This window comes from Symsagittifera roscoffensis, chromosome 1 (assembly GCF_963678635.1).
Source record: "Symsagittifera roscoffensis chromosome 1, txSymRosc1.1, whole genome shotgun sequence".
NCBI classification, from domain to species: domain Eukaryota; kingdom Metazoa; phylum Xenacoelomorpha; order Acoela; family Convolutidae; genus Symsagittifera; species Symsagittifera roscoffensis.
Window position 1 is genome coordinate 74956845 of NC_087062.1, and position 19858 is coordinate 74976702.

At 35.1% G+C, this 19858-nt stretch overlaps 1 protein-coding gene across 1 annotated transcript in view; it reads left to right on the forward strand.

The window, feature by feature from the left end:
* Positions 1 to 19858, forward strand: part of LOC134848838 (lipase maturation factor 2-like) — a 181307-nt gene that overhangs the window by 157547 nt on the left and 3902 nt on the right. Inside the window, exons 2-9 of the mRNA XM_063866354.1 lie at positions 6304 to 6452; positions 6662 to 6827; positions 9867 to 10080; positions 10943 to 11059; positions 13375 to 13540; positions 13834 to 14321; positions 15273 to 15466; positions 19193 to 19466. Coding sequence (XP_063722424.1) covers positions 6351 to 6452; positions 6662 to 6827; positions 9867 to 10080; positions 10943 to 11059; positions 13375 to 13540; positions 13834 to 14321; positions 15273 to 15466; positions 19193 to 19466 — 1721 coding nt within the window. The 5' untranslated portion in view covers positions 6304 to 6350. The remainder of the gene's footprint in view (positions 1 to 6303; positions 6453 to 6661; positions 6828 to 9866; positions 10081 to 10942; positions 11060 to 13374; positions 13541 to 13833; positions 14322 to 15272; positions 15467 to 19192; positions 19467 to 19858) is intronic.

The following is a 19858-nucleotide window of genomic DNA, read 5'->3' on the forward strand; positions in this document are numbered from 1 at the left end:
AAGGTCATTAATTTTTCAGAATTTTTTTCGAGGCCATATTAAGTCTGTCTGTCTGTATACCTGCCTAATTTGATTGTCTGTCTACCCTTCGTCTAATTTTTTAACTTTCATCTATAATCTATCTATTAACTTTTATTAAATATTTAAATTCGGTCTTCACTATCTCGCCAAGTTTAAGCTTTTTCAATGTATTATTTTTGCATGTTTAACAAATGAATTTTTTCACGTTTAAGTTATCGTATATTGCAATGGTTCAGTTTTTTTTTCGATGTTCCAGTTTGATTTCAGTGGATCGCGCCCAGCCAGATCCAGGTTTTGCGATTCTGGCCTCCATATATGAATAACCAAATCCTTTTGGTTAAACGAGATAGGCAATTTTCGAGGTTTTTCAAAAAATTTCTTGAAAAATGTTTAAAAATTTCTCAATTTTTGAAATTCTCACCCAGTAGTTGGGTGCTGTCAGGGTTCTCTCAGGGGTTGCGAATCTTGCCTCCAATTCTCACTTCTCAAATCCTTGTAGTTTTCGAGATAGGACGTTTTTTGTGATTATTTCAAAGAAATTTAGATAAAAATTCCAAAACGTTGAAGATCTCAATCCTGTTGTTGGTTATTGTAAGGGTATTCTCAGGGGGTTGCCAATCTTTTCTTTGATTATGGCTGCTCAAATCCCTGTAGTTTTTGAGATATGACGTTTTTTTGATTTTTTTCGAAAATTTTCAGAAAATTTAGATGAACAAAGTTTCACAAAATTTGAAATTGCCATCTCAGTAGTGAGGCTGTCAGGGTAATCTCAGAACTTGTGAATTTCGTTGCCAAAGATGACTGGTCAAATCCTTGTAGTTTTCGAGATATGACGTTTTTTATGATTTTCACCGAGATTTTCAAAAAAACTTAAGTTAAGAAATTTCAAAATTTTGAAGATCTCAATCGTGTTATTGGAATCTTTGGGGGTACTCTCAGGGGGTTGCGAAACTTGCCTCTGATTAGGACTGCTCAAAATCTTGCAGTTTTCCAGATATGACGTTTTTTGTGATTTTTCTAAAAAATTAATTTTTTTTCTTCAAATTTTGAAATTCCGAAACTGTAGTTGGGGAACTGTCAGAGTAATCTCAGGGTTTGCAAATTCTGCCTCAAATTAAGAAGGCCCAATTCATTTTGGCTTAAGAGATAAGACGATTTTTGTGATTTGTTTGGAAATTTTCAGAAACCTCAAATTCAAAAAGAAAATAATTCGTTAAATTGAAATTCCCAACCCTGTAGTTGTATACTTTCAAAGATTGCGAATATTGCCATCAAAAAAGACTTAATGTTGGTAGTTTTTGAAATGTGAATTTTTTCTGGTTTCCAAAAAAATACTTCTTTTAGAAAACTTAAGTTTCTCAAAATTTGATTTTCCCAACGTAGTTGGGTACTGTAAGTGTGCTCTCAGGAGGTGCAAATCTTGCGTCCAAATGCGACTGCTCAATTGCTTTCAGTTTCCCAGATGGGACGTTTCTTAGTTCATTTTAAATTTTTTGAAGAACTTATATAAAAATTCACAAAGTTTTATGGTTCTTCAAAATTTGTATAAAAAACTTGAATAAAAAACGTTGCAAAATTTTTAATTACGAACCTTGTAATTGGGTGCTGTCAGAGTACACTCAAAGAATAGTTTTTTGAGTTGTTGAAAATTCGAAGCACCGGAGGTGCGGTACACGCTACTAAAGAATTGATTTTTTTGTAACAGTAATTTTGGTATAATGAGGAGACAAAAATGTTTTTTTTTTAATAAAAAGTTTTGAAATAAGGAGCAATTTTTTTCTATAATTGCTAACGTAGGATGTTTTGCCGAAACGTTCGATGCCATTTTCTGCTGACAGTGATTCTTCAAGAGTTAAATTAGTTAATCAAAATATATCCTTGCTGACACGCAACAACCCTAATGCAAAAACACAGCTTTGTATTTCGGTAAAATAAAGCAAATGCACAGGTTTGGAGACGAGTTGAAGTGATGTACTCCCGCTAAAAAACTTGAGCTCCTTGGTAATAAACTATGACGAACCTCATATTTTTGTTGAAACGTTATCGCAGAAACCATATCTTGTTCGAAGTGGAAATTAGCTTAGTTTTTTCCGATTGAATGTTTTTTTTTCGACAAATTTATTCAATCTTAATCTAGCAAACAGTATCAAAAAGAGGAGGGGGTTTTGCTATCAGACGATAAAAAGTGGAAATGAACTTGATCGATAAGACTTGCACAAATAAAAGTCAAATACTGACAACGAAACCCAATACGGTATAACGTCTATGTACAAACCGCCAAGAATAAAAATGAAAAATCTGTTAATATTTTAATGACACAACTGTTTCATCTTCGTTTAGAGATCTGAATAGAGATATTTCAGAGTTCTAAACAAGAACAGAAATTGATTGATCAAAAGAAATTTTTGTATTTTAACTTGTGTCCATAAAACGAGTATACAGGATTAGCTGATTTAGTATTGCTGCTTTTGATTTTGTTTTCACAAAATTTGATTGCAGCTTCACAAAATCAGAAAAAAACGAAGTCTGATCACTGTTTTTTTTTGTTGAGCTGAACTCAGAAGCAATATGGGATGCAACTGAAAAGGTTGCCTTAAAGTGAAGAAACTGGATTTTATTGAAAGACCATAAAAATAAATTGAATTTAATTGGGATCTATACACACAATTGATGAAATTTTGATTGAGTTTCAAATTTTAAATGCAGAACATAGCTTGATTTTTTTTTGTATTTGAACTTCAATTACTTGATTCGAACATTAAGTACTAATTTAGATACTTTAAACCATTCAAACAAAATCAAAAAATTTTGAAGTGTACGGATTGATAATTGAGAGAAAAATCCTTGCACCCCTAAAAGACCATCAAAACGCATAAATTTTTAAAACCTATTCAAAGAAGAAAAATGATCACTATGCCAATGTCATTTAAAATGAGAAATCACAAAACTACAAATCCAACTTATTTGAAAATTCAAAAACTCTCAATCATTATGTCAATATATTTTTAAAAAAGACATCACAAAAGTACAAAAAACAATTTTTTTTTGCTTTTGAAATTTGAGCAAAGGGTTACAGCAGACAAAATGCAATAACTGCTGATTATCTGAAGGATTTTTCGTGCCAATTGGGCCAAATCTGGCTTAAATTTGAACTCTCAGATTCAATATTTCTGCTTATTTAAAAATAGTTCGGAAGTATTTAATGAATTATTGAAATTTTTGAACAAATCAAACCAAAATTAATACGGAACCTTATATAGTTTTTAAAGAGAAGTAATCCTGTAGTTTTGCAGTTTTTATTGAAATTTTTAATGAAGTTGCGAGCTTAACCTATTGAAAATGATCAAAAGTTGTTAAATTAGTCCGTTAAAACAAAGGATGTAATCGATTAGTGTGTAGCAATTACCGACCAGTTTCTCTTTTTTCAATTTTCGTTAAACTTCAAAAAACTCTTGATGAAGTGTATTACTAAAAGATTCATTAACTGTCAAGCAATTTGATGTAATACTGGATCTCTTAGAAAATATTTTGATGGGCAAACACATGAAAAAAATCGGTGTAATGTATGCTTTTAGATGTCCAACGGCCTCGCTACACTTCATTGTTCCGTTTTCCTTGCAAAATGCCAAACATATAGGTTAAGGTGCCGTGCTCTCTCTCTCTCTCTCTCTCTCTCTCCCGAAATCTCTCTAATGAAAAAAAAATGTTCGCCACGACGGTGCTTCATCGGACATGAAGACTGTGGAATCTAGTCTTCCATAAGGTTCAGTGATTGATCCAATCCTTTTCCTGCTTCTTATATATGATCTTCCTGAAGCCGCACAGAACTGAAATAATTTGGCTCGCTCATGATACAAATTTGCATGGACATTTAAACAATGTATGTAATATAGAAAGTGGTCTTACTTGTGAAATATCTAAATGGGTTGCAGCGAATAAAATGACAGTCAATACAGTAAAATTTCAATTTATGGCAAAGCGGACAAAAATTTCCGCAAACCAGTTGAACAACCATTTTCTGGAATTAAGCGAAATTTCAAATACTGGGTGTAAATAATAATCAAAAACTTAATATTTCGGAAAATAAGGTTCTAATAGGTTTCTAAATGAAAGTAGCTCAAAAAATTTTTACGCATTTTGTTCAACCCAAATACCATTAGGCTTTTTTAATATATGGCACTGTAAATAAAGCCATGTAAATCTATCTATACCATAATTAATTGGCGTTTCACTTGACACATGTTTAAGAAGTCCTGATGTTGACAGGTTAATTTTTCGACACTTTTGCAAAATTTAATGCATTTTATTGAATTCAACTTATGTTCTCAAGGTCATCTGTTTTTTTTTTAGTTTTTAAAGAAGATGTCATGAAATTGTCAACCCTATCGTGGAGTGCTCTCATGGTACACATGGTGTTGCATCTCTGCCCTCCACATATGACTGCTCAAATTCTTTTTGTTTTCGAGGATGTCTTTTTTAATGATTTTTTTTTTCAAAAACTCAGATATGAAAAACTTACATTGTGGTGTGGAGGTCCCAGGGTACACTATGGGGTGGCAACTCTGCCCTCTAAATAAACTTATCAAATTGCTTTTTTTTTTCAAAAACTCAGATATGAAAAACTTACACTATGGTGGGGAGGTCCCAGGGTACACTATGGGGTTGCAACTCCGCCCTCTAAATAAACTTTTCAAATTGCTCAAATTGTTCTAGTTTTTGACTGCTCAAATTCTTTTGAACGACTGCTCAGATTCTTTTTCCTTTCGAGATATGGCTTTTAAAGATTTTTTCTCTTTTTTTTCAAAAACTCAGATATGAAAAGCTTGCACTATGGTGGGGATGTCCCAGGATACACAATGGGGTTGCAACTCCGCCCTCTAAATAAACTTTTCAAATTGCTTTTTTTTTCAAAAACTCAGATTTGAAAAACATACACTATGGTGGGGAGGTCCCAGGGTACACTATGGGGTTACAATTCCGACCTCTAAAAAAACTCAGATATGAAAACTTACACTATGGTGGGGAGGTCCCAGGGTACACTATGGGGTTGCAACTCCGCCCTCTAAATAAACTTTTCAAATTGCTTTGGCCTTCAAGGTTTGGTGGTTTTAATATGGTGATGTGCTTTCAAGGTAATCTCTGGGATTGCAAATACGGGCCTCCAAATATGACTGATGTAATCCTCTTAATAGCCGAGATATGGCGTGTTTTATATTTTTTATTTTTTTATGGCGCTGTTAAGGAACTCGTAGAGGTCGCAAGTTTTAATTATTTTTTATAAGTTTCCAGTAAAATAAAGATTTTTTTATCAATTAAAAATCTGATTGATGTCAGAGCTTTTGATACACGTTATGTTAAATTTTTTGAGAATTAAACTATGCAACGTTCTGTTTGATTTTGACAAAGGTGTTGTCAAAATTTTTCTAATTGAATGAATCCGAATGAAGTAAGTAATTGCACAATTTATGAGATTACTATATTGTGGATTCAAAACTTGTATTTTTTGGAAGACTATTTTTTTGATCGCTTGCTTAACTTGAACCACAGCTTACACTAGAACAACTTGTTATGAATCATTCATTTGTTGAAAAACAAATTCATTTTGAGCATTGCATTGATATCTTTTTTTGGCCTTTTTAAAGTAATCAGATAGTCTATTTTCAAAGTTTCTTATTTCTAAGTATCAAAATGTGAAATTTTTCACAATCAATTGAGTTTTGACAAACGTATGATTCTCAAGAATTGGAAAGCTCGTCTGCGGTACCTTAAACAGGCTGGATAGCCTTCAGTATCCGCTCAAGCTGGTGCTCTTCAAATGCTGAACTATACTTTGCACACATTTTTGTAGCGCGCTCAGCTTGAAAACAAATTTATTATGGTTCATTATTATATTTTCGTTGCTGACCCTGATGCTGTCAATACCTCTGACGCAGGCCGGTCATTCTTTGCGCCGCTAAACCTATTTCATCCTTTCTCAATAAAGAAGCTGGTTGCTCATGGACAATGCTGATTGTTTTATTAGTTGAGGCTAAGTCAGATTGATATTTCACGGTTTTAAAAATCCCAAGTGTTTTATTTAACACGCTGATTGATCAAAGAGCTCGTAGGTTACTCTCTGATAAAAGATAAATCTTAAATGTGAAGTAAGATTAGCTGATAATCTTGTATATGTTTAAGCTTTGTTGTTGTTTTGACCCTGGAAGCGTGTAATTTGCTCGTCTTAGTTCCTATTAACCGCTCGTTAAAGTAAAATAAATCCAGCTATGTATTGTGTTGTTTTTCAGATTTGCTGTTGTTTTGGCCCTGCAGTGCCGCCTGTGATTGACAGAATGGTGAGTTTGACGACGAAGTTGGTGGAGACAAGCAGACAGACATTTCTCTGTGGCGTCAGTCTGTGCTATGCCATCGCTTTCATATCCTACTACGTGCAGGCAGGTAGCTTTTTGTAGTGTCAATGAGAAGCTATTCTAGTTTAAGTTGCATTTGGTCTGGAAACAACCTGCTCAATTTAATGTCAGTAAGCAGTAGGGAAATTTGATCCTAAGTACTGAATGTTTTACTATACTGAATAGTAAATTTTATATAATGTTACTGATTTTTTTTTCATTATCAATAACAATTATTTTTGAATGATATTTAGATTCCTGGACTCTTTGGGCCCAATGGAATCTTGCCAGCTCACCTTTATATGAACAGACACAGAGAGTCGTCTGCTACCTCTTCGGCTACGACCAACTTGGAAAGATTCATCTCCAACCCAAACATGCTCTATCTTTTGAGAGAGGCAGGCCTCAGTGTCGAAGAAGGTACTTTGCTTTATTATCGATTGATGTAGTAATGAAGAATTTTAAACCAGTCTTGATGATTTTGTTTGCTTGTTTTTTTCAGGAAAAAGTCTTGAAATTTTTCTGAAGTTTGAATTTTTTAAGTTCTGTTCTTTTCTTCAATTTTATGAAATTCAAAGAGCTTCAAGGCCATCTATTTTTTAATTGAAGTTGAAGTTTTCAAATAACAAGTCATTTTTTTCCTGTTTTCTTGCGTTTATTGAATATTTTCCAACTGTATTATGGCCATGTTTCTGGTTTCAGGTTAAAACCATTTGACTTTACTTTTAAAAAAAGAAAACAATTGATAAACATGTTATTTGCTTGCGATTAGCAATCGTTATCAAATCGTAATATAGTCTTTTTTTGAGCTAACAACTAGTTTAACAGAATCAAATGAATCACATATTATGCTGCTATGCTGCTGACATGCTTAATTTCTTAAAAATTCAAACTTAACTACTGAGTTCTAAATGCTACAGGTATATGCTATTTCTAGAAATCAAACCATTGGATGTATAATTGTAGTTTCGTTATTTTTCTCTGCTGCTGTTTTTCTGTCATCATGTTGTCGACTTAAGCCCTGTCGGCTTAATTTCCAAATTCTGTAGTCCTCTTTGCATATGCTACTTATATAGCTATCATCAGGAATCCTATATTGGCGCTTCATGCTATTTTTCCAATGTATTTTTTCGGCTGCTTTTTAGCGTCTTGGTTTTTTTAATTATTTCGGAATATTTACCCATTTTTACCTCGGAATGCCAGTTAGTATTTTTGAGATCGATAAGACTCCTGAACCAGTTTGTGAATGCTCAAAATTAACCCTACATGGACTCCTTTGAAAAACTTTCATAAAATAAGCACGAAAAATATCCATATATTTTTCATTTTCCCTTCCTTCAATTTTAACATCGTTCAAAATTCAGTTTTCTAATTTTTTAGCGCCGTGTTACTTTGTTCTTATAATTGTTGTATCGTAATTGGTGCGAAGTTCAGCTTCGCATCTGTGTTGATTCCTGCGTAAGTTTTGGATTGCTTTTGATTTGCTGTATTTGCATTTTTTTAAATATGATTGGCCAATAAACAGAATTGAAGAATTCTTTTTGAGTTTTGCATGAGTGTGGGGTTGCGTTCCATGGAAGTCATTCGAAATTGATGTTGCAAATAAAACATAGCAAAGTAATTCAACTTCAAAAAGGTAGTGTATTAAGTTTTCTGAGGTAAGTTTTCTGAGTTGAGTAACAATTTTCGAGCAAGTCTGTTGACGACGTTCAAATTAAAATAGCAAAAATTCTTATTTTTACAGGTAAAAGAACGAAACTATTTTTGTTTATATTGATCCTGTTGACTTTTTAAATTTTGTATCAGCAAAAATTCTTGAAGTTTGTTCTCACTCAAGTGAAATTTTTCCTGGTTTGACTTATGTTTTCTTGTTAAATGCATTCCCTTTCCTTTGTTGAAGTGAAGGCAAACTGTGTTGAAAAGCAAAAGTGTAAGTCTAAAGGTAACGATTTCTAGTTTCGAAAGGACTTAAATTTTCTCCGCGGAATCAAAAATTACATATTGATCCAGTTTGCTTTAAATGGGATCAATCAGTAACTTATGTTGAATTTTAAAGAGCTTTAACGTGATTTTTTTTGTCTGCGAGATTTTCGAGATTCGATTAAAGTTCACATAGCTCACCAATACAAGTGCTCATTTGGTGGCGCTTTTGCTATGATAGGATCTGTAGCATTGGACATTTTCTAGCATGTGTTCTCTGCTTTTTTTGTGGCTACTGTTTGCCGATTGTTAATTTTCCTTGGTGAAGAGGCAAGGACTTGAGACTGGAAATCTCGAGGTCACAGGTTCGGTTTTTACAGATCGCAACATTTTTTTGGATTTCTAGGCTTATTTCTACTATTTCAATTTGTACAGGGTGATCAAAAAATTTAAAACATTTTTGAAAAAACTGTCATTTTTAACTGAATTGACGCATAAAAATTTAACACATTATAGAAGAAATGTCGAAATGATTCCCGCCAATTTCTTGATACTTTATGCGTTCGCGGACTGAAGCTGTAGCTGATGAAATTTAATCCTGGGTGAACATACGACAGAAATTTTCATCACTTGATTGGTTCGGTAGTGATTCGGGATTTTCGCAATAAATTGAAGCGCAACTCTTGCCCCAGAACCAGTAATCTAGTGAATTCAGGTCAGGACTTTAGGCATGCCAACAGAATGACGACTGATAATGCGGTCATAAAACCGTCTGTAGATTCTGCAATACTGCAGGGGTAATATGGCATGTTGCGCCGTCTTGTTGGAACCAACTTCTCCTGATACCTCGGCGGTGTCTATAAAGGTGCTTCCGACTGTCAGTGGTCTACCGTTCATTATTTTCCTTTTGCCCTGATTTTGCGTTTCTTCGAAATCACGAAGGTTGAAACGCGACCAAATACACTAATTTTTGCTGTATGACTCTGGATTTAGAACCCACCTTGTCGCGAGCTCGTCGATTACTGGCAGAAAGGCAGTGAAAACATTTAGTGTCACGAACTCACACAACTTTTTAAAAATTGTGTTTCAAGCCATTTCTGGCCTCTAATTTTCCAACTGATATTTGAACATTCGCAACCCTCAGTAAAATGTTACTTCGCTCAAATTAAAACACGTGGCCCGATGCTACAAGAATCGGCTTGTTTGATCACGACATGGTAAACTCAAATAAAAACTATTACGACTGGTGCCTAGGAAAGGCTCAAGTGTCTTACATGTTGGCCGCTTAGTATTTTTTGTAGAATGATTTGTAGTAGTTGTAATGATTCTAATCGCGGCTAAACAGTTAGTATGATGGACCATTTAAATGGCATATTAAAGGCATTAAATTAGTTTGCGAGAAGTTTAGTTATTTTTAATTTGTGATTCATAACGCTAAAAGGAGGTTTCACCGGTGATTTTTCAAATACGTAGCTGTATTTCAGTTCAGTTCGACATACAATAGGTTGTTCTCGTTTTTTTCATTTTTTTGTGATTTAGGTATGGTATTCAGTTGTCTCTTGGGAACGATTTTCGCCCTCTTCTCTTTCTCCTCTCGCATCTCGAGGGGCATGATAGTGTATGGCTCCATGTGGTTTCTCTATTTCTCCCTAGTCTATGCAGGACAGACGTTCCTGTCGTTCCAGTGGGACATACTCCTGTTGGAAACTGGCTTCCTCGCCATCGTTATAGCCCCACTCAACTTCCCTAATAGGTTAGTTTTATCAATATACACAATGAAGGATTTCAATTGATGGTTTATTGTACTAACTCAGTTATGGCAACGTTCTAGAGTCCCCCATAGAGTCCGTAGAGCCAGGAATATGCCACCCAAAACATCCTGCCTTAAGTACTACTTGACTGGCTAACGTGGCGAAATTCGTTTTTGACTGGCTAATCCATTAGTTTTGTCTTGGGTTAATTTTTGAATGTTCTTTTTCTAGAATTTCTCCTTTGCCCGGAAAGCGGAATTATTTCGTTAGTGATTCTAAGAAGCTGGAAAACTCACCTTGCTTCACCTAAAAAGGCAGATGAATTTTTTTTGAAAGGTTCACTTCGCAGAAACATGGGTTATTAACTTATTGCAATATTTCTCATGCAATTTTTCCTGATATTGGCTGCCTAAATGCATTTTAGAAATAGAGTTGTTCAAATGCACCCAAATTTCTGTTGACACAATTTTAGTTGCTTCAGTTGATATTGAACTGTTGAAATGAGATGATATGATTCTTGGGCTGTTCACCTTTCTTAACTGATGGTCCAATTTATGTTTTGATTTTTGATACAATCAATTGCACCGCAATTATTATGCAGATATCTCATATGGCCCAACACTTGGATAGCCGAAAAGTCTTCGTTAACTAGCAAAGAACACAAACACTGGATCATTTTCAAGTCGTTCTACTGCGTTTACTTTCGGAGCGATTAGCGCGAGTGAATCTTTGTTCGCCTTGTTTAGCGACAAAGTTCTTTCGGCTAGCCGATAACAAAGTTCTTTCGACTATCGGAACATTTGTAAAGGTAACAAGTCATGGTACACTACACATATTTACTCAGACCTTGTTGGGTTATTTCAGTACTGTGTTACGAGTGAAGAGACACGACGAGGTAGTGATGTTCTTGGTGAAGTTCCTTCTCTTCAAACTCATGTTCATGTCTGGGGTAGTCAAGCTCAGTAGTCTATGCCCCACCTGGTAAGTGGTAAGAATAATTATACGAAACTTGCCCTAACATATCGGTTGCGGAAGTTCGAAACTAAATGCTGTGGAGCATATCTAGTTGTCATCATTGTGTCCCCTTATTTGTTATGATAGCAAAGTGTGCAACTGTGAGGCTTAAGCAGTGAGCATTCGATTTGCTGTATAGGCAGTGTAGTACTTGCTGGGATAGGCAATGAACCGTTGATGTCCATTTAATTAAACAATTGAAGGATCAACTTAATAGTCTCCGCTCGGTGGTATCTAATGAAGAATCTCCACCCCTCTAAGTGAAACCATTAAATTAGATCTAGAGATTTCTATTGAGATTTTTCTATTGAGATTGAGATTTGAATTTTGCTGCGTTCCGATTGGTTGAAATTTTGACTAACTTAATGTACCTAATAATCCCCCTCCCTTTCTTGAAGGGGGTATTGTTAGGTAGATTCCATTTGAAATCGATGTAAACTTTCATTTGAATTTTAATTTAAACAGAAAAATTAAGCAAAGAAAAATTCAAAGAAGAATTGATATAGGTTTGATTTGATCACACCCGCGAGAGCAAGTGTCTTGTAATCGGGAACTAGAATTTTTTCCCCGTAAACAACTTTTCTGACAAGAAATTGAATTTGCTTTGTTATTGAACCTGAACAACTTCCAGGTTCCTTCCCACTTGGCCTGAAGGTGGCGAACGCGGTCGGTTTTGCACCTAGGGTCTTAAGTTCGAGTCTCGACAGGACCTTGTTTTTTCAGAATGTATAAAATTGACAATTTTTGTCCGGTAAAATTTTTTTTCGTTGGACTTTCGTTTGTCTGCTCAAGTTCTGTGGGCTTAAGTGCCACACCTTCTTGTGCTGCAAGCAAGTATCGTGGAAGTTGCTGCAAATGTCGTTTATAAAAAGGTATTCGTCCCAGTTTCTTTCGATTCATTTTCCGTGTTTTAGATTTTTTTTTATCTGGCAGGGTTTTATTGGTGTACTTTTTAAAGCTCGGCTTCTGTTACAATGTAAACACTTTTTACAGTTTTAAAAAATGTTAACAAATTTTTAAATTTATCATGTGTGATTTTGAGTTTTTTCTTTTTTTTTAATATTCAAACAGTTTCAGTTTGTTGTGTCGATTTAGTCAACTTAATTTGCGTAGTTTTGAGGGCAAAAAATATCCGTTTTGGAATTATGTGTTTCAGTGTGGGTGGGTCTTAAAAACTTTTAAATTTTATGAACTTTTTATGACAAGTTTTGTTTTCGGCTCAACAAGTTTATCGCCTTTGTTGCGTCTCGGTAAATAACTGCTATTTTTAAGGTCTGTTTATGAACTTATCCGATAAAACTATGAAGTTTTTGTAGTTGTAATTTTTCAAATTTTTTTTCAAGGAATTTTTTCCAACTTAATTTTTCATAATTTTTTGTCTTCTGTCTGTTTTTTCATTCTCTATTTTGTAGCGCAATGTGTGTTTTGCATCGCAAGTGTTGCGAAGCTCCTCTTCGCCACTGTGTAAGAATTTGCGTGAAATGATTTCAGGAATGATTTAAATTTGCTTTCATTTCTATGTCAGATGCCAAGATTTTAGTCAAAATTTTAATGCTCAGCTTTTCAAGACTAATGCTCAGTTTATATTTTACGACTCAAATGAATTAACACGTACTTACAAGCCTTCAAGACTTAGTTTGTTCAAATTTTATTTTAAAAGTGGGGAAGTTTTGGATTGGTTAAAATTGCGTAGGGTAACTTTGTGGTCGGTGTCCCTCCCCCCACCACCCTTTCAGTCGAGCGCACGCAGTGAGCGAGTACATTTCGTTTTAGCGAGCAACCGCTAGTTTTTAACATTATGCCCTCGGCCCTGAAAATGACGATCTCGCAAAAAAAATCGCTATCTTACCTTGGGTTTTTTAAATTGTAACTTGCTTCCCAAGCTAGAGAAAAGACAAAATTGGAAGTTAACTTTTATACCTTATTCGATCAGTTGTTTTGAATAAGAATAAATTTGTATCCCTACATAATTTATATCTCATCTTATTTTCACTGTCATAAAGTTCACCTGCATATAAACGTTTTAGTTCTTGGGTTTGAGCTCAGCTTGTTCATGATTGACATGAGTAGCGCGTATTTAGTTCGTTTTTATGAGCACATGCAGTTAACAAAAGCGAATTGTTTTTGACTTATCGTTCGGTTGCTGAGTTGGTAAAAAGAGTGTCTAGAACCTGGCATGTAATCGGCTCGTCAATGAGTTTTTGAATGAAGCATTTTCAAATAATGTATTATGAAGTTAGGAAATAATGTTAGGAAGTTTTTTAGTTTTGATTTTGTTTTAGGTGGGACCTGACTGCACTTACTTACCACTACGAGACACAGTGTATCCCCACTCCTATAGCCTGGTTCGCACACAGTATCATTCCCTTCTGGTTCCACAAACTATCAGTCGTGGCTGTATACGTAATCGAAATCGTCCTGCCTTTCTACCTATTCTCACCAATCAAGGCAAGATGCATTTTTTAATTAAAGCAATATTAGAAAAAACTATCAAGAAACAGCGCCAGAAAAATACATTTAAAAAATAAGCAGCTGTTTACCATTGCGTACTGGTGGAAAATTTGTGTTTGCAGTTTTTCGTGGAAGAGAGGGTTAATGGGGTAACCAAAATATCGATGAACTATCAAGTTTTTTGGGGCCAATTTTTATACTTGGCGAAACAAAGTGAAGGATTTATTTGATTGATTTCAAAAGGGGCAGAACATTTTGTGTTGCGTATTTCATAACTTCTCGTTTTTCAGGCCCACAGAAAACTTTCAATTTACTCGATAATATTCTTGATGGTTGTCATCATTCTGAGTGGAAATTACAATTTCTTCAACTTACTTACTATTGTTCTCTGTCTCGGAAGCCTCGAAGACTGTGATTATTTCACACTTTTTCAAAGCTACGAAAATCATCATTCAGACGAAAAAGTCAAGTCTAACTGTCCTCTGATTGGGAGATTGCTCGAACGAGTGTTACGTTGGGTAATGGATATTGGCATTATGTACTGGATCGTCCGATTATTCAAGCTAAAGTTCAACTATTCCTCTTTCTCAATAGATTCTTCAGTTAACTTCACTCATGAGCAGTTCCAATCTTTTGTGAATGCCGCTGTTACGTGTGCAATTTTTTTGGCCTCTATATCTCTTGTTTGGATTGTGGTCAAGAACTGTGTCTGTGCCTTAAAGGATGAGACGGGAATTATGAACAAACTGTGGTCGTTTTCTCAAACATTCACTTTTGGGTATGTAGATTTTTGGCGATTTAGGTAAACAAACTACAAATTAATGTTACTTATGTTGATTAACCTTGCGATAAGCAAAAGTATTGCAATCGGGTACTAGACTTTTTTCCCTTAAACAACTTTGTCCACAGAACTCATCTGGACTCGTGGTACTTTGGCTCATAATGAATTCAAATGTCTGTTTCTCCTGCAGACTTAGCCTCGAGGTGACGAATACGCCTGGGACGCCACAGGTCTCGGGCTCGAAACTGACTTGTTTGTTTTTAAACGGTAAATATTCCGGCTCAAATCAATTTGGCCTATTATTTGTCTGCTTTTGTTTCGTCGGCTTAGTTGCCAGATCTGAGAATCGTTTTTTTTTGCCGTAAACAATTTTCAATTTAATTGCTGTAAGTGTTTTAGCATTTTAAAAATCCGGCGGAAGCTAAGTTTGTTTGTAATACTGGTTGTAATTTTACCAACTCGATTTGCCAAAATGTCTTTGTTTTATTTTTGTCTTTTTATAGGGTTAATAAGTTTCGGCTTAATTTATATCGACCTTGTGGCCTCTTATTGCGTTGTTAGGGGATCGGTAAAAGTTTTGCGTGTTCTCTGAGGAGAAAAGAGACATACAATTTTTTTATTAGCTTAGATTTTTTGTTTTTTTATTAGCTTAGATTTTTTTTGATTTTTTTTCGGCAGGAAAGGTTTCTGCTCAGTTATTTTCGGTTTCGTTACCTCATGATGATCCAACTGTAAACGTAAAGATGATCCAACTGCTTGAGACCGCTCTATTGACAATTTTTTTTTGACAAAAACCATTTTTTCTCATATTTTTCCGTTTGATTTAAATCAAATTTGTATCACAAGTTGTGCGAAGCTCAGCGTCGCCTCTGTGTGAATTTTGCAAAATTGCACCCTGGTAAAATCAACATATAACCGAGTTTGAGGCTGCTATTCTGTTTATGATAGGTTTATTGCCACTCTTCTGCTGACGATGTCGTTTGTTCCGATTATGCAGCTGACAGATCGCGAGACGGAGCATCTTGTGCCGGAGTTCGCTGAATCCGCCTACTTCCGACTGCAAGAATTCAGAGTGTCGAACAGCTATGGACTGTTCAGACGCATGACTGGTATTCTTGGACGACCAGAAATAGTTTTGGAAGGTTCGATAATATCTTGAAAGACTTATTTTCTGAACGCTGAGCTCATCTTTTCAGAGATTTTTGAAAATGAAAACATTTTCAAATTACTTTATGAAATCAGCAGTAACCTTTTGCTAGGCAAGGTGCACAGAAAGTTGAAACCGCTGTAATCGATGACAAAAATGTTAGAGAAAAAGTTATTTTATTCGAAAGCTTCATGATCGGTGTTGTGAATATCCGCTCATTTCATTTTTTTCGGGGAAAAAATCTAAAATCTGTTCATGTTCTTTTATTAAGAGTCGATGAATGTAGTTCAAACTCTTATAAAGGTCTTGTTGTATTATTTTGTTCTTTCGTCAGGAAAAGTCTAGAAATTTTTTCAGGCTCGATTTACTTTTTGGCGGTTTCGTTAGACTTTTGATTTCTTTTTAAGTTCAGTTCCTTTCCTTTGCTAACGGAATGCTAACTCCACTAGCGAATAGCAGAAGTGTAAAGCTCACAAAATTGTGGTCGACTTCTTTTTTCATAAACAGACTTTAATTTTCTGAATTTCCGACGGAAAAAAAATAATCCTTTTGATTTGAGAGTCGATGAATGTACTTGAGACTCTTATAAAGGTCCTGGTGATTTTTTTTCAGGAAAAGTCAAATTTTTTTTACCTTCAAATTTACTTTTTCGCAAATTAAACATTTACATATTGATCCAGCTTTCTCAAATTGGTTTAAACTTATCAAAAAAGTCAATCATAAATTGTTCTAGAAAATTAAAGAGCTTAAAGGGCATCTATTTTTTTCTTTTAAAATCGAAAGTTAAGATTGTTTTCAAAAACAAGTCAATATTTTTTTTCTATTTACTTGCGTTCATTGTCTCTTTTCCAACTGTCTGTTGGTTATGTTCCTTTTATGCAATTAGACGTTTCTTTTTCTTGTTGCTCGTATTAAATTCCCTTTCAAATTGGAGGGGGGGGGGGCAAAAAACGCTCTCCAAAAAGTGTTAAGAGATCAAAATAGAGTTTCTCTCAAAAGAAGGTCAAGAGTTGCCGTATCTTGGCCGTTCTTGCGCCGCATGTTGTACAGATTGCGTCCTCAAATGCACTCTGAAAATATATCGGGAGATATTCTAGTATGGAGTTTAGTTTTGCCGTTGATGGCGGTTTGGTTTGACTTTTGATTTCTTTTTAAGTTAAGTTCCTTTCCTTTGCTAACGGAATGCTAACTCCACTTGCGAAAAGCAGAAGTGTAAAGGTCACAAAATTGTGGTCGACTTCTTTTTTCATAAATAGACTTTAATTTTCTGAATTTCCGGCGGAATAAAAATAATCCTTTTGATTTGAGAGTCGATGAACGTACTTGAGACTCTTATAAAGGTCCTGGTGATTTTTTTCGGGAAAAGTCAAATTTTTTTACCTCCAAATTTACTTTTTCGCAAATTAAACATTTACATATTGATCCAGCTTTCTCAAATTGGTTTAAACTTATCAAAAAAGTCAATCATAAATTGTTCTAGAAAATCAAAGAGCTTAAAGGGCATCTATTTTTTTCTTTTAAAATCGAAAGTTAAGATTTTTTTCAAAAACAAGTCAATGTTTTTTTTTCTATTTACTTGCGTTCATTGTCTCTTTTCCAACTGTCTGTTGGTTATGTTCCTTTTATGCAATTAGACGTTTCTTTTTCTTGTTGCTCGTATTAAATTCCCTTTCAAATTGGAGGGGGGCAAAAAACGCTCTCCAAAAAGTGTTAAGAGAGCAAAATAGAGTTTCTCTCAAAAGAAGGTCAAGAGTTGCCGTATCTTGTACAGTAGCGGATTTAGGGGGGTGGACGCCCCTCTATAAGGGATTGGACCCCCTGCCGACCCAAAATGTCCCCCTTGTACTGTTTTGAGATATCCATTTTTCGCTGACTGACCCTAAAATTTTTCTAAAGGCGCCTTTGGCGCCAATCTATACTAATTTTGAGGGGGTAGCGCGCGCCGAAAAAACGCGATTCTTTTGTCTGAATTTTCCAAAAAGTGCATAAAAACGCTTTTTTTAGCCCGTTTTTTTGTAAAAGTTGCCTGCGGCGCAGAAAATTTGGTCAAATTAGGGTCTCTAATAGTGATTTGGGAGAGCTCAGAAAATTATTTTGGTCGACCTAAAAATCTAGATCCGTGCCTGACACTATTCATTCGATCAATGAGTTTTTTTGCATGTCATTTAAGGGTGTGAACAAATTTGTAAAATCGCAAACTTTTTTTCTTGTTTGACTTTAAACAATTTTTTTCTGAAGTCCCGTTGATCGACCTTCAACTTGCTGCTCGCCTAAGTGATTATGAAGCTAGGCTAGTTCTGTTGTCGACCTAATAGTTCAAACAACCATACAGGTTTAGCTCAGGCGTTGGAAGAAAGAAAGAAAAAAATTTATTTCTCCAAATCATTTCACAGTAGCAATTTTCAATAAAAACAAGGATAGCCGGTTACTGTGCAAGTAGCACAGAATTTTCCGACCACAGTCTTACAAAATACAAAAATGTTTTCTCGAACTGGTGTCGTTTTTTTTCTGCATGTTGTGATTAAAAAACTTGAACGAAATAATAGAACTTAGGCATATTTGAGAGTCATAGTAAAATAAGTCGATTGGAAAACAGTTTTTGAAGAACAATGACTAGAAAAGCGAAAAAATAATAATTTTTTGCGAAATTTTTTTGATTTTTCAACTTTTTAATTCCCAAAATTGCTCTAAAACTCCAAAAACTACCTTTACTTCAGTAAAACTAAGTTTTCACGGCTTAAATTAAGCTTAAATAAGCTATTGCAATTGCTAACTACCTTACTAATGAGCTCGAAATTACCCTGTCCGATGATTGTTTGTGGTTGCTGATTTTGAGTGGAAAACAAAAAAATGAGGAAAAAAATTAAAACAGACCCGAATACAAAGTTCCTCCCCATTTTTAATGGTCTGAACAATAACAGCACAGAAAATAATTGCACGTTACTTTACGGAAGGGGGTTTGGAGAGAACAGACTACGGGAAAATGTCCACTTTTCAGTCTGCCTCATGATACTTAATTATGCATGGTCAACGTTTTTCATTTTTTTCGACTTAATTTTTTTTTAGTTGGTTGTATTTGTTTTTTTTTAATATTTAGGTTGTATCGCAAGTGGTGCGAAGCTACGCTTTGCCTCTGTGCGAGAGTTTGCGGTCAATCTTATCTCAATTGGTTTAATTGTAACGAAATCTGAGTAGAAGGTTCCTCATTTACCTTACACAATAAGTTTCCCTATTTCAATTTTAACGTTGCACCCTTTTAGTCTCACTAAGAACGATAAAGTGAATTTGAGTCTTTGAACGCCTTTGCACGTTACTTTACAGAAGGAGGTTTGGAGAGAACAGACAACGGGAAAATGTCCACTTTTCAGTCTGCCTTATGATACTTAATTATGCATTGTCAACGTTTTTCATTTTTTTTCGACTTAATTTTTTTTTAGTTGGTTGTATTTGTTTTTTTTTTAATATTTAGGTTGTATCGCAAGTGGTGCGAAGCTACGCTTCGCCTCTGTGCGAGAGTTTGCGGTCAATTTTATCTCAATTGGTTTCATTGTAACGAAATCTGAGTAGAAGGTTCCTCATTTACCTTACACAATAAGTTTCCCTATTTCAATTTTAACGTTGCACCCTTTTAGTCTCACTAAGAACGATAAAGTGAATTTGAGTCTTTGAACGCCTTTGCTCAAAATTTGTTTCAAAGTTTTTTAAATTATACATTTTACAGGTAGTGCTTCTGAAAAAGGCCCCTGGACCGAGTTCCACTTCCTCTACAAGCCCGGGAACCTCTCTGCCCCTCCCCCCTGGGTGGCACCCCACCAGCCCCGTTTGGATTGGCAGATGTGGTTCGCAGCTCTCTCTACTCCCGAGTTCACCACCTGGTTCAAAACTCTGGCGTTCCGCATTTTGACCGGACAGCCGGAAGTTTTGGCTCTGATGGATGCGAAGTCAAACATTAAGTTCAAAGAGCCGCCGCTCTATATTCGAGCAGTGAAGTACAAGTTAGTAGCATTTGTAATAATTGAAATCCAGAATAGCTCAAATGAGATCCTAACAAAGCACGACAAACATTTTCTAATCTTGCAGTCTTTTCGCAGTTATTTAAAAAAAAATAGTAATCCTATTTTGGTCGACACGCTACTGTAGCAAATGCTATTTATCATTGATCCAACTGAATTTGATTTTTCTTTTGAGCTCTAAATGCCATCGCCTTCTTTTGTAGAAACATTGTTGGATCATTTAATATAAAAAGTTGAATAACAGCCTTCAGGAAGCGGCTGGTTTTTGTAATTTAAACTTCAATTACCAACTCGGTTAATAATTTCACTCTAATGGTAATCTTCGAACACAGGTTATCATGTTTGAGATCTTAAGAGAATCTGCTAAACATTTG